Source organism: Dunckerocampus dactyliophorus, chromosome 8, assembly GCF_027744805.1.
Source record: "Dunckerocampus dactyliophorus isolate RoL2022-P2 chromosome 8, RoL_Ddac_1.1, whole genome shotgun sequence".
Lineage (NCBI taxonomy): Eukaryota > Metazoa > Chordata > Actinopteri > Syngnathiformes > Syngnathidae > Dunckerocampus > Dunckerocampus dactyliophorus.
The window spans coordinates 31,088,732-31,108,397 of NC_072826.1; the positions used below are offsets into that span (position 1 = coordinate 31,088,732).

A 19,666-nucleotide genomic window follows, 5' to 3' on the forward strand; every position below is an offset into this window, starting at 1 on the left:
AAGTAATTCAAATGTAATCAATTATTTCTTGTTTTTATTTTATTATTTAATCAATTGTGTCAACATGTTATATTATTTTCTAAACAAAAGCATACAAAAAACTATTCAGAACAGTTAACTGAGTGGCACCGTAAGGAAAAAGCAATTGACATCTTGCAAGAAATTACTAATTAAATTAATTATTTTTAGAAGTTTTTAAAAAAGTTTTTTAATGAAAACCAAAAAAAACAATTCAAAACAACTCACTGAGTGGCACTGCCAAAGAAAAAAAATATTGACATATTGCAAGTAATCAGAAATTAAAATGAATTTAAATGAATTATTTCTTGTTGTTATTTTAAGTATGTCAGCATTTTATGAACGTTTTTTAAATTATTTTCAAAATAAAAGCATACAAAACCCAATTTAAAACGGTTAATTGAGTGGCACTGTAAAAAAAAAATTGACATCTTGCAAGTGATTACAATTTAAAATAATTACTTATTGTTTTATTGTCATAAATTTTGGACTATTGAGCGCACCTGAATATAAGCCACACCCATCAAACTTAAAGAGAAAAGAAAACACTGGATATAGGCCACACCTGTGGTAACGTGGGATATTTAACAGAAAGTCACACGTCAGACGTGGCAATCCTACCTACATCCATGTTCCCAGCGTCACTCGAGAGCTCCGATGAGATGTGATGATCTTTTTTTCATCGGCTCAAACAGTCCAAGCAGAAGCTGAGTAATTCTACACTTGATCAAACTTGCTGATGATTTGTCAGATCAAAACACAGTTTCTGCCTTCAAAACATGTGATATTAGCTTCTATTGGGGGAATGCAGTACTTGCTGTTTGGGCAAGCATATTAATAATGTTTTTGGCGTCCAGGGGTGTCCAAACCTTTTTTGGCAAGGTAGAGGAAGTAGAGGAAATTTCAAGCAACGTAAATCATTAATCAGATGCATGTGGACCTGTCCAAATTTCTGTTCACCAGGAGCACAACTTGGACTGGTTCCCGCGGATGAGGGCCATGTCGCTGGTCAGCAGTGATGCAGACGGGGAGCAGAACGAAATTCGAAGCCTGCAGGAAAAGCTGGAGTCCACGATGAAACTCGTGTCAAACCTCTCCGGCCAGCTGACCGAGCTTAAAGAACAGGTCGGTTGGGAAAAAGCATACGACTTTCGTCTAAATATTGCATACTGCAGACGTTGGGCTTTGTTTACTTGCAGCCCTTTGGATGCAAAACGTATTAAATACAAAAAGTCGCACATGTTTTTGTCTGGAATCATTCAAAGCATTATTTTATGCAACCGTTTTTGCCAGGCTGTGGAATGCATACGAAGACGTGCTCGAAAGCTGCCCGTTTTTTGCAAGCCCCTCTCTCAATCAAACAGTAAAACAGTCAAATGTCTTTGAGCCTTGAAATGAGAACTGCGTGTGAGGAAGTTACTGTCACGGAGACGTTTTGACCCAGACAGGAGGAAATGATTGTCACATCAGTCACATTGTACTTCACAATGTTTGCTAATGTTGTTGGGGCTGCTTTTAATAACCTACAAATACTGGACACTTCCTATACTTTCCTCTGGTGTTCCGCTCGTTACAATCTCAAGCCTTCCAATTAAAAGTATTATTTTAGACCACATTAAGTCCTTTTTTTTTTGCAACAACAAAAAAACCGCTTAATTGATACGCCCGTAAAAATTGTCGCTCGCTCCTGCCCCTCCAAATCTCCCGACTCGCTTGACGTTGACAGTCGACTCTGATTTTGAATCAACATTCGCAATAAATGCAAAAAGTTGAAATTATTTGATTAGATTTAGCCCGAGATCTCTCTCTTTATAAAAAGTATATATGATATGTATATTATAAATATCAATATTTATATATAATGCTTCTAAATGTATCTGTGGGAAAAACTATGGAGCGCCTGAGGGGACACGCAGATTTTTTGCGAGATTTTGCAAAATGATGTGAAGCTATAGGACACACTCACGGTCATAGCTTGCCTCCACATCGTGAAAATCGGGTGGAAATGCATCATTTTATTTCAATCTTCAGCATTTGCGCGTTCCTTACTGAAACGTAGAGGTATAAAGTGATACCGTAACTACAGGAACAAGTTTTCAATTCTGTGATGGATATTCGGCTGGTCCTTTGACCAAAAAATTTGCAAATTTGCAAGGCCGTCAATGCGAATGTGTGGGACAGGGTCGGCCACCCGCGGCTACGGAGCCGCATTTTTGTTGCAGCTCCCTTCGACGAGCACGGTGATTTTTTTTAACCGATTTCGAACATCCGCTCCGAGCTAGTGTTGCTGGAAGCACATCTCTTTGAGCACTGGTCCTCCAAAGGAAACACACTGATTGGCTGTACATGGGCTTCTTTCACTGGTGTGCACGGCTTGTCCTGTAAGTCAACAGTCATATCAGAAACTCAAGCAACGCGCTGCTCTTTATTTGAAGTTCAGCGCAAACATCCGCTCCGAACACAGAAGTGGCACAAGTACTTAATGGAAACAGTTTTGCAAAAGTTTTGTGAGGTCTTGCAAAAATCTGTCTTTTTTTTTTTTTATACCCATCAATTTTTTTTCTCTGTGTCCCCTGAAGGGATTTGTAAAAAAAAAAAAAACTGCCTATTTTCAGAGATTTTTTTTTCCTGACCAAAAAAATGGCAAATTTGCGAGGGCATCGATGCGAATGTGTGGGACGGGGGTCGGCAACCCGCAGCTCCGGCGCTTGCTGTGGCTCCCTTCGACAAGCATGTTTTGGGTTTTTTTACCGATTTCAAAAAGAATGTGAAATATCCGATTCACAGCAAGTCCGTGAATGCATCTAGACCGCATTCTGACTGCTGATTGGATGAGCAGGGGAGGGGGAGGTAGGCTGGTGTATGCAATGCGGGAGAGAAAAAAAGGTGAGGAGGTGTTGAGTTGAGTATGAAGCAAGTTACTGCGCAGGAACGAGAGCATAGAAATACAGTTTTACAACGACAAGCGCGCGCTGTAGCTACTCTATGTGCTCGGAGCTCGTGACGTGCTAATTGCCGAGGTGGTGACTCCAGGAGAGGCAGACAGCGTGCCGTGGGAGCTGAGAAGGCTCACGCTCTTTGACGTTTACGTCTCCAAATGCCAGAAAAAAATCTCCCAACAACGTCAGGAAAAGACACAACATTTGACGCTAGTCGCTTTCGAGAAAATAAGTCACCACGAGGGTTTGGAAAGTTGGCAACACTGAGATGGGACGGCGGGGGAAGCCATTCACAGATGGAGAGTACATAAAAGAATCGTTCATAAAAATATCAGAGCATCTGGTTCAGGGCAGGTTACACGTGTCAAGGTGCACTTACACAGTTCACTCACCACATACTGTACACCATATGCGCTATGACTCGTACTTTTCTCTCCACAGCTGACTTTTCATATGATCGATTTTCAGCATTAGCAGTGCCTGTTGTGCAGCCTTCGTCAGATGACGGGCAGGTTCCGAAAACATGGCTTTACCGGGCCGCTGCACTGTACTAAAGAGGAAGTGCAGAAGATGGCTCGTATTTCTACTGTTATTTATTTTTCTCTTTGCCCTCATTTAGATGACTGAACAGAGAAAGCAAAAGCAGCGGATCGGCCTGCTGGGACACCCACAGCACATGAACGTCAACCCCCAGCAGCCTGCGTAGGGCGTAGCGTGACAGCATCAAACTTACGTGCGGACAGAGCAGTCCTTATGCAGACGTTGCACATGATAAATGTGAGTAACGCATTACTTGGAAGAAAGCGCTGTAACATAGTAGCTCCACTGTGCACGCCGACACTCACCCACCCTGTACTTTCTAGTCCAGAGGGAGTTTGTGCCAAATGTTGACTTTGTATCACCATTGAGTTTATCCACGTCGTATGCTGGTCGCACCTGAACGTGAATTGAATTTGTTCTCTTTCATTCCCCTTCATTTATATTCCAGGCCCATGTTGTGCAATATATAAACTTAAATATGCAACCTCAACATCTTATTTCAGTGTTTACCTTGTTTTTAAGTGCAACTGGATCAAATAGGGAGGTGGTTGTTGCCGTTACTGAAACAGGTATAGAGACCATGTTGAATAAGCCTTTTTATGTGTTTCTTCAAATTGTGTGCACTTGAGTGTAATAATGTACTCAATAAGAGCAATGCACTGCTTAAGCTTGTATCACGGGGTGGGCAAACTGCGGCCCACGGGCCACATCAGGCCCACCAAGCATGGTGATTCGGCCCGCCGGGCGTTTTTAAACCACATTGAAACTGTGGCCGGCAACTTGACTTTCGGTGCTACTGTGGCACGCTTGAGGCGCCAAAATCATCAGATGCAATCTGCAGCTTGTACAAAAAAGCCACCCAAACAACACAACTCGTAACCAAAGTAACCTACAAATAAATATCTACGCACAACACCCATGCCAAAATAAACACCCGTATATTCCTGCCGCAAGGCATGCTGGGTAGCTTGTGGTTTGTCGCATTTTTGCTTGATTGCAAGGAGGTCGTCAGAGAAGTAAAGAAGGAGGAGTTAACACGCTGTTGATATCCAATGTTTATTGTTCACAGTTGATATTGTTGTTGCAGCTGGACTACCCAGCATGCCTTGCGGGCATTTGGAAATAACAGTTTGAAGTTGCGTGTTATGTTTAGCGCTTTGTTGTTGTTTATCACCCGCTTACAGTCGTAGTATCAGTTGAGTTATGTGATGCGTTAACTTGCTGTGGATGTGTTGTGTTTTTGTTGTTGTTGTGTTTGATGACCACCTATACACAGACGGCCTCGCCCCCAAATTGTTCTAACCCAATGTGGCCCGCGAGTCCTAAAGTTTGCCCACCCCTGAGAATGACATGATACAATGGATCATGTCATTCTCCGTAACAATAAATTATTTCGTTATTATTTTCCTCCATTTGGTCCAGGCGCCACGTAGAATGTGTGACTTAGCAGTCAGTACCGAGTCACTCGCTGAAAAGCATCACTAACCCTGTCATGGTTTACTGCGGATGTGGCGTAGTCTCACCTGAGCATTTCTGCTGGTGCGGTTTGTGCCTGCTTTTGTCCTCAAATGACCGTATTTCTGCTTGCACGTTCATTTTTTTATGTTAATTTGACTGTTTCAGTGTCTTCATATATTAAGATGTATTTTTGTATGTACTGTATGTATAAAGTTTGTTGCTTTTGTATAGAGAAATTGATGGGTGAAGAAGAACTGCTACTTTAAATGTTAGAAATAAATAAAAAGGTAGGCAATGCCTGTTTGTATATGAAAGTAGAGTTATTTATTAAAATCTGTGTAATTATCCTTTGCTTTGCATGCTGGTGTTGACTTTCTTCATGAGGTATCCTAACAGTCGTAACAGGAACCATACGGATACTTAACTTTACCAAACAATGTGCTTCTTTCAGTTTCCAACACCCGCGCACGTCGTCACACGCTGGCCCATCCGTGCCCGTCGTCAAAAATGACTAATTTTGCGTGTCATGTTCCGACGTCTGCAAGACATGGTTGCTATGTAAACATAACAGCAATGCCATCACCCTCATTTCGTGGTAGGAAGTGCCAAAACCACAACAGTTGACAAAATGAAAGTAGCTCATGAGCTAAATGTCTCTTAAAAAAAAGAGAACTTTGTAAATGACGTAACTTTATTGTCAACTGAGAAAAACAGTAACCCTCGCCCACACTACAGGACAGTGTTTCTCACAAAGAAACACAGGGCTGTGGAAAAGTGTTTGCCCCCTTCTTGACGTCTTATTTTGTGCATGTTTGTCCCACTTCAATGTTTCAGATCATCCAACAAATGTAAATATTAGTCAATGACAGCACAACTCAACAAAAAACACAGTTTTTCAATGAAACTTTTTATTATTAAGGGAGAAATCCATGGGCGGACTCCTTTCCGGTAGTGGGGGCGTCTATGGGCCTGCTGATGTGTGGCCCCCGGTGCCCGTCTACCCTTGTGGGGTGTGATCTCTCGCCGGCCTCGGGGGGTTGCTGTCCTCTGGCCTGCCACTGCCTTCCTTTTCTGGTTGGGATTACCTCTCTGTGGCCCCTTGCTGGCCTTCCCGGGGGAGGGGGGGAGGGGGGGGGGGGCTCTGTGGGCTGGCTCTTGGGGGGCTGATCTTTGCGCTGCCTGCCCCTGTGGGCCCGGTGGCTTTCTGGTGGTGGAGGCTTGGCCTGGCTGTGTGGGGCGGAGCTTGCTAGGTGGTGGGAGGCGGTCCCTCTCCTTTCATGCATTCTTAGTGACAATTACACGCTCACACATTCACACACATTTATATCCATGAAGACATGCACACATGCAGAGATGCCTGGACACACGTACATATGCACACCCGCAGTACATACGTACGATACTGAGAATAAAGTCCTACATGAACGAGAATAAAGTCGTAAATTTACAAGAAAATGTTGTAAATTTACAAGAAAAACAGTCATAAATGTACAAGAATAAAGTCGTAAATTTCCGATAAAAAGGTTGTAATATTATGAGAATAAAATTGTAAATTTACAAGAAACACGTTGTAACATCACAAGAATAAAGTCATAAATTTATGAGAAAAAAAGTCATAATATTACGAGAATAAAATTGTAAATTTGTGAGAAAAAAGTTGTAATATTAGGAGACTAAAGTTGTAAATTCACGAGAAGAAAGTTGTATTATTACAAGAATAAAGTCGTAAATTTACGAGAAAAAAGTTGTAATATTCCGAGAATAAAGTCGTACATTTACGAGAAAAAAAAGGAATATTACGAGAATAAAATTGTAAATTTACAAGAAAAAAGTTGCAATACACTAAGTCCCCAACTTACGAACACAATTGGTTCCAGACGACCGTTCTTAAGTCGAATTGTTCTTAAGTAGGGAAAAGGTAATATTAGCAATGATATAGGTACTACATGTACGTGTATACATATACAGTATATGTGTATGTATGTAAATATGAGTTTGGATGCAGTAGTAATATTAAACCAGGATAATTAATGAAAAAAACAATAATAAAAGTGATATAATAATACGTAATGATAAATGTTATTTACCTTTGAAGAGGAGTGGTCCAGCATACGTCGTTGTGGAGGAGGAGGAGGAGTTATTGAAAAAAAGGACAAATGGTGGTGGTGGTTAGACTCTTCTAAAAGAGGTAGTGTTCTGTGGGTGGTGTAGAATTAAGCAGGCCTATTAACTCTTCATAAACTTTAATCACACGCTCTGTCCGGGTTGTATCATTTATCTTTCCATTTAGCTTTACACTGTATCTCCCCAGTCTAACTCTTCCTCTGTTGGTCCCATTAGCTCTAAGGCTGCATTAGCAGTGTCACAGTGCCCCCTACTGGTCAAGCATGTACAGTAGCAGTAGAAATACTGATTGAGCGACTCCAAGGCAAAATAAAATAAAATATAGACCAGTCGGCTTGTGTTCGTATCCGCGAATGTTCGCTAGTCGGGTGTTCGTAAATTGGGGACCTAGTGTATTGCGAAAATAAAGTCGTAAATTTACGAGGATTTTTTTTAAATAATCTGAGATTCTAATCTGAAATTCTCGTAAAATTGACTGCTTTGTTCTCGTAAATTTACAACTTTATTCTCGTAAATTTATTACTTTTTTCTTGTAAATTTACAACATTTTCCTGTAAATTTCCGACTTTATTCTCGTAAATGTACGACTTTATTCTTAGTATCTCTGGGGGTTTTTTCAATGTGGCCCTAATACTCCGTGGTACTACAGTATATACTCCATGAGTATTTCATTGATTTGTTTATGTATTTATTTGTTGTTTCTACATGAACCAAAACAAGTCAGCAATATGAATACTGCCATTTGAAGTCACGCTACACGTGTCTAAGTGCAGCCTGGGGGCCATACTCAGCCAGCCGCTCCTTGTTTGTTTGAAATGTCCCTCTGCTTTCTGTACAAATACACGTGCTATATTGTATATTTATATAATTAATAAGACTCGTTTGCATCTAATTTCACATTTTCTGTGTGCCCTGGCTGGAGAACGTTCGGACAGCCCTGATGTAACTTTATTAGTCCCTTCAGTGTTCATCACGTGTCTTGCGAACCACCACAACAATAAAACACCTCGACGTCGTCTCTTTTGCGCTGCTGTCCGCCTGCGTAAACACATAAGCTTTGCACACTGTGTCCCGACAAAGGGGAGCGTGGTGGCACACGAGACTCTGCTCCCGTGGGTGGAGATTAGGGTTGGCGGGGGTCGATCCAAACATCGACCCCATCGATGCCACGGGTTGCATCGGTAGTGGACTGATAATGGCGCGAGGTGATGGATATTTTTCAGTTGTCACAAGCACGTTGCCGTGTGCATGTTGTTACATCGTTGATATTATTTCAACAGTGTAATTAGTTGTTTTGTACTACTGACTTTAATTGGCTATAATTGCATGATTTTTGTTCATATTGTTATCTTATGTATTTTGTTTGTTTATTTTAAAAATATTTGCTTAAAATCCTCAAAATCACTCAATGATAGATTTTGGGAAAATTGTCTGTAAAAAAAAGAAAAGGATCTGCATCGGAAATACTGGCCCAGTATTTACTTGTTATCAGAGCGATACCAGGGTTTGCCGTATCGCCCACGCCGAGTGGCGATAGACCGGTCTGTGTTTAGTGTGCGTGCGCGTGTGCGTGTGTCACGGGAAGCAGCAAGCAGAGAGTGGAGGGGCGAGGCACTTGAAAGCACCGTCCAACACGTGAGCTTCATGTGACTCGACTGCACAGTGTGTGTTTGGAGCCGAGGACGTGCCTGTAGTCACATGACTTGCTCCACACGTAGGCACGGACTCACCCGCCCATCACACGCACACACACGCACACTTAGCAGTCCACGGAAGCGCCCTGCTCATAACAGTCCGCACCTAAAGGGTGACAACACACTTTGGAGTCCAGCTCTCAGGGGATTTTGCGCGCAGTTGAAACGGGAGACACAACTTTGAATTTTTTGTGCATTTCTCTCACCGTGAAGTGCGACGACAGACACACGCGTGGATCGTTTTTATTGTCCATATATTTTTAGTTATTTAAGTTTTTGCATCAATATGGAGGGGATTACAAGGGCACAACCGCCGCCATGTGTGTCCAAACACTCCTCGCTGGATATGACTGACATGCAAGGGTGAGTTTTTCATTGTTGTTATTTTTACTAATTACGTTGATAACCCAAAATCTAAAACTCATTTCAACCAATCTTCCCTTGAAAGAATGGATTTTCCGATGTACGTGTATAAATCCAGGAGGGGTATGAAACGCGGGGATGAGAACAAGGTACTTGTTTTTTTTAATTCAATAGCACATAACGCACTTTTAAAGTAAAATTCATTCATGCCAACCTGTCCCTCACCTGCAGGAGACTTACAAGTTGCCACATCGATTGATCGAAAAAAAAAGACGGGACAGGATCAACGAATGCATCGCACAACTGAAAGATTTGTTACCGGAGCACCTCAAGCTTACTGTGAGTATTTATTTATGCAAAGCATGGCTTTTGTTTATGATGTCTTTTTTTAACTTTGGCTTTAAAAAAACAGTAATTAAACGGCCATAATATTGTGGATTTGAATTTGAATGGCAGGACTTCAAGGGTGTTTGAGGCTCGTCCTCATGTTTAGCTGCAGAACGCAGTTACATAAGCAAGATCAACATTCTTATCCAAGGTCTTCCTGTTTTAGACGCTGGGTCATTTGGAGAAAGCCGTGGTGCTGGAGCTCACTCTCAAACACGTCAAAGCCTTGAATGCCCTGCTGGAGCAGCAGCAGAAGAAAATCGTGGAGCTGCAGAGCAACCTGCAGATATGTAAGTCGGATGCCGTGAAATGTTTGGACGGGGGGTCTCCCTCGCGTCAGGACGCAAAGGAAACGTGGCGTTGTTGCCGTCGAGCTGAAGCGCATCTAAACTTTGCCTCACAAATGCTGGGAATCACACTGAAGATGCTGTTTGTTAATATTCCAATGAATAAAATGGTCATTTCTTGAAAATATGGCTTTTTGCGCACGTGTCCAGACTTCGAGGGACACCCTGTGCAAGGCCGCTGTTTTACATTTTGGGGTCCTGGGTAGGACTTAGCAGTTTTATGCACTTTTATGCGCACGTTTTATATTTTGCCTTACAAACCGTTTATATTGGCTGTTTGTTTTACTTTTTGTCGTTTCTAAAATCACCCAAAAACCTAAAATCCTACTGGGGGGGGGCAATGTTGAAAAATGTCTCATGTATAATGAACCCGTCTTACAACTTCAGATGCAAATACCAAATATATGCTTGAAAAACTCAACAAATTTAGACAACAACGTGAAATGCAGTGAAATACTCGGCCTCGGGTAGTTAAAATGTGTCCCATCACCCCCAAAAATGTTGTCTACCCCAAGAAAGTTTCATATAAGACCATTGAAGTGCATTGGCGGGCAATGTTGGCTTACCTTCCCCCTTCTCCCACTGCAACCGAACAGTCTTTGATCGGTTGATGGCAAGCTTTTTTCCATCAGCGGGAAGGCGATGTCATGTTTCGTTGCGTGTTTACTTTCGCTTTCAAAGCGGGTGCCTGAGAAATCAAATATTGTTGATCATAACTCTGGTTTTACTTGACGCATTGACACCGTTTAAAGACTCTTACGGAGTGTGAGATCTGTACTTTTGACGTTGCTTGAAAGGGCTGGTGTCTGCGCAGGGCAGATACCAGGAAGTGCAGTCTTGTGAAGATGTTTCTCTATTTGACCAGGTGACCATGGCGGTGACAGCACGGAGATCAGTGAGCAGATGTTCCGTTCAGGTTTCCACCTGTGTGCAAAAGAGGTCCTCCACTATCTGGACTGCCAAGACCGCGGTCGGGACCTGACGCCTTCCAGTGTCATCAGCCACATCCACAAGGTCGCTTCTGAGGTACTCCACCAGCAAAGCGGCGCGCACACCGGCGAGTCCTTCCCTCAGAGCTCGGAGAAGCTGAAGCAACATGCAGACGAGCCCCCGAGATCCACCGAGGGCCCGGCTAAGAACTGTGTTCCCGTAATTCAAAGGACGTACCCCAATGGGATGGGGGAGCAGAGCGGCAGCGACACAGACACCGACAGCGGCTACGGGGGCGAACATGACAAACGCGACCCAAAAGCCCGATGGTCAGACAGCCACAGAAAGGAGGCGGAGCTGAAGCACACTTCTGCGTCTGAGAGGACAGCCGATGGTGTCAAGCACGAGGGGGATGAGCCTCGGGCCAAGCGGTCTCGGTCTGACTCTGAGGACGAAAAGCTCTCTGGTCCCGCAGCCGGAAGCCCAGGCAGCTACATGGCTTTCTCCCCCAACCAGCACCCGCTCTGCCTCCCCTTCTATCTCATCCCTCCAGCAGCCGCAGCCGCAGCAGCATACCTGCCCATGGTGGAGAAGTGCTGGTACCCAGGGGGCATGCCAGTCATGTACCCAGGCATGAGTGGCTCCCCAGAGACACTGACCCCGTCTCCAGGTCCAAGGCAGATCCCCGCGGACTCACTTGTCCTTCACAAAGCTTTAAAACAGACCCCCCCTTTAAACCTGGAAACCAAAGAGTAAAAGAGTCACGCCCTCTGAATGTTATTGGAGTTGGAAAACGGGCTTTTCACTGAACTCGATATCGTCAACCACCGTCTTTCTGCTCCTCAGATGAAACGTGGCTTTCACGGGTCGCGCCTGCCTGTCGCGTGGCTCTGAAACACTGTGAAACTGTCGGAACGAGTTTTGTAGCAGAGACCAGTTTGTGTTGAATGTCAGAGGTTCACCCAGAATGTAAGGGACATACAAGCCCCCACACCCCAACAACAAGACCTATATATTGCACACACAGCAGTTTATCATGAATGTAATGATTCAACGACAGCCCGTGTCCTGTAGATGCTGCTGGGATTCACGTGTGGAGCTGTGAACGATGGGCCTCCTGATCTCGTGTTTGTGTCTCTTCTAATGACAACAAAAATAATAATTCCATTTTGTGTCGAACACACACAGTCATCCCTGGAGATGAATGAACTTGTGTTGGCGAAGAATTCAGGGCGTTGTCACCGTACGAGGTGTGTCACTCGTGTCTGCTGGAGTGATCGTGCATACTTTCATGACGTCTCAGTGAGTTTAGGTGTCTTTTTGTTGTGAAGTCCCGGTAAACGGTAATGGTCATGTCCTTATTTTGTCTCTACTACTCGCACATCTCTATTTTTGATACGTGACCTAATGAGTGTATTTGCTACCAGGGGAGGGCTGCGGTAGTCATGTGCTGTATGCCAAGCGTGTACATAGAAGCTTTGTTTCCACCCTCAAATTCCAGATCAAGCTCAGCCTGATCGCCGCTCATGATGTTGCCTTTTTACTTATTTAGTGCACACACTGAGGAATGACTTTTTAACTATTTGCTTGACACGTGTCTGCCGCAGAGAGAGTGAATGTCAAGTTGAAAATAAAAACAATAGTTTTATATAGAGAGATGGTACTTGGGGATTTTTTTATTTTCAAATGTAACATGTTTGATGTCCGCATTTTGTAAAGTATTATTAAAGTATTAATAAAGCCCTTTTTTCCCAGTCTCGTGGAATTCGCCGCCTGTTGGTGTACGTGTCGCAGCCAGCCACCCTGACAGCTCTCCAGAACAACACGTGCTTACATAAGACTTACATAACCCATAAAGCAGCCGAGCGGCTGTAAATCAGCGGCGCGTCTTAGATTGCAAGCTGTAAACATTCTCCCATTCAGAAAGACGTCGAAGAGAAAGTTTATAGGATCCTTGGCAGAAATGCGGAATCCGTAAATCGTATCTTACTCCTTATTGTGGTTTATTTTAAAATGAGGATTAACATCCTGAAAGCCCTGCTATTGCTTGTAACTTTTATGGTAACGATCGTGCTGTAGTTGACGTATTTCCGACATGCATGCAAGGTGAAGTACAACACATGCTTACAATGACAGAATATTTTTTGGTAATAAATACGTACTGCACAGCATATTTGATACATATTCCTTAGTTGAATCATAATAATACATGATACTGTAAGACAATGGGTAAGAATCAGGGTAGTGACAGCAAACACTGTGGCTTAGCGTTCTTCTTCGTCCTTAAATAAAAAAAAAAACTTTTATAGTGTTTCTCGGAAGTCTCCTATCAGTCCTGCACATTGCTTTGAGTTCTTTACTCAGTCCGTTCCTTATTTGAATACCATACACTGATTTGCTAAAGGTTTTTAGATTTGTTCCGCACACAAATCTTTTAAAATGTAGACGGACAAGATGTAATAATCTATCCATCATTCAGTTTTACCATACCGATACGGAAAGTATGAAAAGTGAGTGACAAGATAATAACAATGGATATATATCTGGTGGCCTTTTTGACCTTGTAGGTGTTGTCAATAAATTGTAATGTATCGTGGACTGTACATGAAATATTACCAATATTACATTCAGTTTTTTATCTGTCCTGTTACTTGCTGTTTCTTTTCAGCACAAAAATGAAACTTCACCGCCACCTGGTGGAATTCTAGTGCATCGCCCACTATTTCACAGTATACGCGCTGTTTGTTTTCTTTATGCAACATCTGACGTAACGAGATAACCCTCGCGTCTCACACTGAGATTGCTCCCTTTCAATGATTACTTATCAGAAGGTCCTTTCTACAAACAGAGGGTTTTTTTCATCTGGGCCACAAAGCAAATGTGGTTTCATGCAAGAGAAAAAAGGTCATGAGATGAAGTGTGGCTTCTAAGGTGGCGAAAACAAACATGTGGCTTGTTTCGGCAAACTTACATGAGAGTTGTTTTGCTCCACTTCCGCAATACCAAAAAACGACTTGACTGTGCGGTGGCCCAGAAGGGTAAAAATTGATACATTTGAGAAATAGTGAAAACCATCCCGACAAACCACACTGACTCTGACGCTGTTTTGTACGTTTTTTGACAACTTCCAAGTTCCAACGACGTAACTTTAACTCACATACACGTTTATCCGTCACCGTGGGGTAGCCACAGACCAGCAGCAACACTTCCTCGTTACCTATGACACGCTTACTGAGGTGCATTCAGGAACACCGGAATTCTGAAGCTCAACATTACGGCACGCAAAAACATGGTGTCGAGATTTGTTTCACGATATCAGCACTACTTCACAATGAAGTGCCGCTTAATATGCACCCATTAATAGCTCTCAATAATAATCCTCAATGTCACGTTTACGTGTGACGTTCAAATAACTCTACCCCAACAGGAAATTTTAACAGACAGTTTAACTTCCAAAAAGTGTCGCATCTCTAAGGTAAAGACTAAGACAATACATTAATTCTGAGTATGGAGGTCAAGTCGGTTAGGTTGACTCGTAACCAATGTGCACATGTTATGTAAAACATCGGTTTATTATGTTCACAATATAGTTTGGTTAGGCAGTTGTATGGCCGGGATTCTCCATGCGCCCTTTAATTGTGAAAAACCCAGAGCGGAAGTATTGTTTATCCTGTTTTCCTGGTTCTCACAGAGAGATAGACCACTCAAAAGCAGTGACTTCCCATTAAGTCCTGGTCATGATGGTCGTCCGTGCTGCTGCGCTGCTCCTCGGATTGGTGGTGTCGTGTAGTTCGGACTTCGCTCCTCCCACAATTAGCATAAACCTGGACGATCCTGCAACAGCGCGATGGGAGCCAATTCTGACAGTATTTGACGCAGACTATCTGAAGAGAGCAGCTGCAGAGGTCATAGAGTAAGTGTCAGAGAAACTCAATGATAAGTCAATTACTGTAATTCACAGGGACGTTTTTTGTTGTACTGTAATAAGCTCTTGACTCTTTTGTTTTTTTCAGCTCATCTATTCCGAAATGGCTTCACTATGTTCTCAAGCCTCTTGTAAAGACCTCAGAAATGTTTATTCTTCCTGAGCCATACGGGGAGGAGCTTCGCGGCTTGGCAGCCCACTTTGACGGAAGCCTCTCAGATGTCATCATGCTCAACTTTGCCTACGAAGTATCTGCGTACGTATGCTTCTGATTCTACTTTCACAAGATGGCACGGACAACTTTGGATCTGCCTGTCAAATCTGTAGCATCCGTTTTGCCATTTGTAGATATTGCACAAGCATTGTTGCTCAGGACACAGACGGAAATCTGTTCCATGGCAGGAATCTTGACTACCCACACTCACCAATTCTGAGGAATCTAACCATCAATGTAGACTTCCTGAAGGACGGAAAGGTACAGCATATCACCTTAAAGTTAACATATGGAAAATTAAGGGCGTACTCGCACTACGACAGCGCCTCAGGTCTCGCATGATGTTATTTATCTCCAAGACAAATTCACGTTTCCAACAGCTCTGTAAAAGTATCTATCTAATAAAGGTAATCACTTAAAAATTAAAAATAAAACACAACAAAGCAAAATAGGAGAGTTAAGAAATTTCAATAACACATAATAAATAATAATAACACATAATAAGAATACATAAGTTAATAAGTCCAGTCCTGTGTGTGTTTTTATGGCTGCTCGTCTGTTGTGTTGAAAAGTCGTATGGCGTTTGGGAGGAATGATCTGCTCATCCTATCAGTGGAGCAGGGCAGTGATAGTAATCCACTGAAACTGCTCTTCTGTGGGGAGATGATGCTGTGCGTTGGATGATGCTGGTTGTCTGTGATGGAAAGGAGCCTCCTCGGCGTCCTTTGCTCTGCCACGGATGTCAAGCTGTCCAGCTCAGTGCCAGCGACAGAGCCTGCCTTCCTTACCAGTTTGTGCAGGCGTGCGGCGTCCTTCTTCTTGAAGCTGCTCCCCCAGCACACTACGATGTGCAGGTGCTTCGTGTCGCACCAGTTGACAAAGTCCTGGATGAGTTTTCTGTACTCATCCTCCTGTCCATGTGTGCAATGGAAAAACATTGGGGTTAAGGTCTTCGGTATCTTATTTGTGGGTATGTTGATGTAAATGCAACACTGGACCCTTGCAGGTGGCGTACAGTGGAACGTCCTTTGCTGGCTATGTCGGTCTGTGGACGGGACAAAGTCCATACAAGTTCACTGTCTCTGGTGACCAGCGAGGTAAGACCACTTTTCTCCTACAAGTCGGCACGTTTGTCGTGAAGCGCTGCAAACATGACACAACGATGTTTTGCATCTGTGACCAGGCAAGGATCACTGGTGGAACTTCTGGAAGAATGTGGTGTCAGCGTTTCTGTTAGGGAGAAGCCCCGTCAGCTGGCTGATGAGAGAGGTGCGACGAGGAAAGACCACGCGATGACGCAAACTCGGTCTGCACCAAACATAATTGTTGGTGTGTCTTTTCTGAAGACTCTGGAAGAGGCAGAAAACTTTCAAGATGCTGTCATGCGTCTTGCCAAAGTCCCCATCATCACTGGGGTATATTATATTGTGGGCGGGGCACGGGCAGGGGAAGGAGTCGTCATCACCAGAGATCGAGCCAGCCCTGCAGACATCTGGCCTTTGGATCCACTGAATGGACAGTTAGTATTATGTGAGCTGGCCACACTCTTTGTTACGCGTTCATGCCTAACTGAATGTTTATGTTTGTTTAGATGGTTCAGAGTCGAGACCAACTTTGATCACTGGCGTCCACCCCCAGCCACGGATCATCGGAGGTAGGCTGGCACATGATGAATACTGCCGGAGCATGGCTGATACACAACATATTAGTTCATACTAACATACTTTGTTCTCTCTCATTCCTAGAGAAGCAGCCAACAAAGCAATGAATGCTACAGGTCAAGGTTTTATCAACATGCATACGCTTTATCAGGCAAGTCAGGACAAACTACTCAAAATACAGTAATCCCTCGTTTATCGCGGTTAATTCATTCAATCTCAGCCATTTTTCAAAGTTCAACCCCTTCAGTAGCGGCCATTTTAGACGATTTTGACTGATCATTCAAGGCAGGCAGAATATTGTGTTGTATGGCTATATCAACATGCAACCTACCAAAAGAAACATTACACTCCCGTCTTTCATCGGAAAAAAAGTTTGTTTCTATCAGCAGTAGAACATATAGGTACGTTTCAGGAAAATATCAGTTCCCGACTAAAAAGGGCAGAAAAACAGCTTTTTGACACAAATATTTTTTGCTTTTGTGACAGCTCAAATATCTAAACAACTATACCAACATAAACAACACAAACTAGGCTTGTTTTACATCAAAATTACAATTTATTTACACATATAACAATGAACTATTTACAATGTTCACATTTGGAAGTAAACTGTGTGTGTGCGCGTGCATGTGCTAAAACTTCCCTACGATGCGTAAGCTGCACGCTACACTCCACGCTCTCTCAATCCTCCTTGCTGTCGAGTGAGAAAAGATTCATGCCGAGCTCATCAAATGTACCTCTGGTGGCCTTTTTAAGCCTTTTTCTGGCTTAAAACGGCATGAAACGTGACCTCTTTTATTGTGCATCATCACCTCTTTTTGTCTCTCGCGCAAAAAAAAGTAAAAGACGTATAAATAAGTCTTTGGTATTGAATGAGTTAGTTGGTATGTGATATCTCCGCAAACTAGGATTCCTTCTTTATAAATGGAATGTTTTTCTAGTTACGTCAAAGAAAACCTGTTTATGATTTTCTAGATACGTTTTTTTAACATTATTATAGCCCTCCAGAAATGAAATAACACCCACATAGTCACCTTTACATTCAGATTACCCACTACAGTAGATATAATCAGACAAAAACAGCCATTTAAGACTTAAATACAACTCGTGCTCATGTGTGTTGCAGTAAATGTGTTCCATCTGGAGGACAGGAAGTGACGTTTGGGGGCTCAGTGGTGAGTTTTAGCTTGGCGTGGGTTACAGCCGTTACTGTAGTTAGTTACTATAGTTATAATTATGGTGATTATGTTATTATTACTGTGCCCGGTGTGAGATAATTTACTTTAAACCTACAATAAAAGCCTGTTGTTCCAGCGGTTAAGCCTGGTGCTTGTTATTGACACCTAGTGACCATTGTAGAATACTACATTCACAATTTGAATGCGTCTTCTTCATGCCTTGTATTTGTATTTGAGTTCATTTAGCCACTTTATGCTTGAAAATTATTAATCTAGGCAACAAAATACATATTTGCTTAAATATGCTTTTTTTTTTTTACTAACAGCGTGATTTAGTCATTTTTATATGTTTGGAAAACTGTGACAGAATGAAGCCACGAAAGTGGCGAGGGACGACTGTACTCGTGAAACCAAGACCAATTTCTGTTGTGATCCTTTTGCATTTGTAACTTGTGAAATTGCCTCTCCCCAGGTTTTGTCGCTGAATCCAGTGTGTAATGAGTAAGGAGAACACTTGATCATTATGCTCTCATCTTGGTGACAATACATCTCATGACACTTGATGTTGCTGGGACAGCGAATGCCAACACTGGCCCCCTTTGCGGCATGTCCTACCCATTTGTTTAACAGCGTAGTGCAGCTTAGAGCAAACGGCGATGCACTGCTTTGCTTGCGTAATCTATTTCCCCTTTCCTTCAAATCCTTCTTTGATAATAATAAAATGACTGCGTGCAGTATTTGTGGTCTTAATATGTTGCCTTTGTAAAGCTGTATATTCTTTATTTTCTTAACATTGTTCCCAACATTTCACAGGATAACAGTTTATACGACAACGATGAGCGCAGCAACGCCTGAGGAGTATACCACATTTGTCAGGCCGCAGGTACAGTATTGGCAGTAAAGGATGATAGACCACCCACTAAATTAAACCTTCTTTTTCAATTGTTTTTCAAGGGCTGTCATGGGAATCTCTGACCTGAAGTGCCGCAAGTGATCAGCAACTATTGGGGCTAAAATTGAAAGTATGCATCCTATGTCGACACCTGTCCTATGGACATAGTATGTGTATATTGGCCTATGTAGACACTTGCTTGAATCCAAATCACATTTATTTACTTTTAACATCAGTGTGTGTGTGTGCTATCTCATACATATGACCATCTTCAAATGTGCCTTAAACTTGTGTAAACACTTCAGATCTCAGACCTCCTTTGTCTTGGGCTTGGGTAAAACAATTTGAAATGGTTGACCCGGAAATAAACTGCAAGCAACAAACTCCCAAGACACCTGCCTTTTTGTTGTTACTCGACATGTGGATGTCCTTTGTAATTATCATCTGATATTGTTCTTTAAAACCATCAAGAAAACACCAGCACAATGATAAACGGCATTCATTTGATCCTGCACCCCATCCACAATACTGTAGTAGCTACAGTAATAGTGATGTATTGAATGTGTTATTGACATGAACGCATGCTAGCAAAAATTAAACTACTTTTAAGCGAGTGCAGATGTTGAGAGATTTTTTGTTAAAACAGTAAAAAAAAAAACGCATCTCTAAATAGCAAACATAAACTTGGTATCACAAACCATAGACATACAGTACAGTATATACGTAGACGCCGCATCGAGCGCTGAGCGGTACGTCAACGTCGCCGCCATATTGGATGTGTCAAGGCTGCGCTGTAAATGAATACAAATAATGTACTGACTTTCATAATGCGCCTTTCTACAAATTTAATTCCTCTCGTTTATACATCCACACACGCACTGATATACTTGGGAAACAGTTAGGCACCACAAATTTGAGAAGATCAAATACATTGTTTTTGGTGCCTAACTGTTTCCCAAGTACAAGTATATTCACTTAAATTTCTTTGTGGAAAGG

At 42.6% G+C, this 19,666-nt stretch overlaps 3 protein-coding genes across 28 annotated transcripts in view; all 3 read left to right on the plus strand.

Moving 5' to 3' along the window:
• Positions 1 to 6,063, plus strand: part of itpr1b (inositol 1,4,5-trisphosphate receptor, type 1b) — a 110,125-nt gene extending 104,062 nt beyond the window's left edge. For all 24 annotated transcript variants that reach the window (XM_054785932.1, XM_054785939.1, XM_054785933.1 and 21 more), the window contains 2 exons: positions 982 to 1,143; positions 3,577 to 6,063. In XM_054785932.1, coding sequence (XP_054641907.1) covers positions 982 to 1,143; positions 3,577 to 3,663 — 249 coding nt within the window. In that variant the 3' untranslated portion in view covers positions 3,664 to 6,063. The remainder of the gene's footprint in view (positions 1 to 981; positions 1,144 to 3,576) is intronic.
• Positions 6,064 to 6,221: 158 nt separating this feature from the next.
• Positions 6,222 to 13,253, plus strand: bhlhe40 (basic helix-loop-helix family, member e40). Its single transcript, XM_054785958.1, has 5 exons — positions 6,222 to 9,136; positions 9,222 to 9,285; positions 9,368 to 9,475; positions 9,690 to 9,813; positions 10,736 to 13,253. Exons 1-5 carry the CDS (start codon positions 9,060 to 9,062, stop codon positions 11,554 to 11,556), a joined length of 1,194 nt encoding a protein of 397 aa, XP_054641933.1. The 5' UTR covers positions 6,222 to 9,059; the 3' UTR covers positions 11,557 to 13,253.
• Positions 13,254 to 14,468: 1,215 nt separating this feature from the next.
• On the plus strand, positions 14,469 to 19,278 carry LOC129186357 (N-acylethanolamine-hydrolyzing acid amidase-like). Of its 3 annotated transcripts, XM_054784555.1 has the most exons (11): positions 14,469 to 14,713; positions 14,814 to 14,981; positions 15,074 to 15,200; positions 15,946 to 16,036; positions 16,123 to 16,208; positions 16,286 to 16,458; positions 16,531 to 16,593; positions 16,685 to 16,751; positions 18,251 to 18,279; positions 18,592 to 18,661; positions 18,733 to 19,278. In XM_054784555.1, the coding sequence occupies exons 1-11, from the start codon at positions 14,538 to 14,540 to the stop codon at positions 18,751 to 18,753; spliced, it is 1,071 nt and encodes a 356-aa protein (XP_054640530.1). In that variant the 5' UTR covers positions 14,469 to 14,537; the 3' UTR covers positions 18,754 to 19,278. The 3 variants fall into 3 exon arrangements, 2 of the variants coding, with proteins under 2 accessions (XP_054640530.1, XP_054640531.1); XR_008572233.1 differs by having other exon boundaries at positions 17,727 to 18,661; XM_054784556.1 differs by lacking the exon at positions 18,251 to 18,279.
• Positions 19,279 to 19,666: the final 388 nt, after the last annotated feature.

What these genes read in the sequence shown, in the direction of transcription:
- bhlhe40 (XM_054785958.1), top strand. Translation starts at nt 9,060, where the DNA reads ATGGAGGGGATTACAAGGGCACAACCGCCGCCATGTGTGTCCAAACAC. An exon ending in GATATGACTGACATGCAAGG is followed by an intron (nt 9,137 to 9,221) that starts GTGAGTTTTTCA and finishes TTCCCTTGAAAG; the next exon opens with AATGGATTTTCCGATGTACG. An exon ending in GCAGAGCAACCTGCAGATAT is followed by an intron (nt 9,814 to 10,735) that starts GTAAGTCGGATG and finishes CTATTTGACCAG; the next exon opens with GTGACCATGGCGGTGACAGC.
- LOC129186357 (XM_054784555.1), top strand. Translation starts at nt 14,538, where the DNA reads ATGATGGTCGTCCGTGCTGCTGCGCTGCTCCTCGGATTGGTGGTGTCG. An exon ending in TTGGATCCACTGAATGGACA is followed by an intron (nt 16,459 to 16,530) that starts GTTAGTATTATG and finishes ATGTTTGTTTAG; the next exon opens with ATGGTTCAGAGTCGAGACCA. An exon ending in CCACATTTGTCAGGCCGCAG is followed by an intron (nt 18,662 to 18,732) that starts GTACAGTATTGG and finishes TTGTTTTTCAAG; the next exon opens with GGCTGTCATGGGAATCTCTG.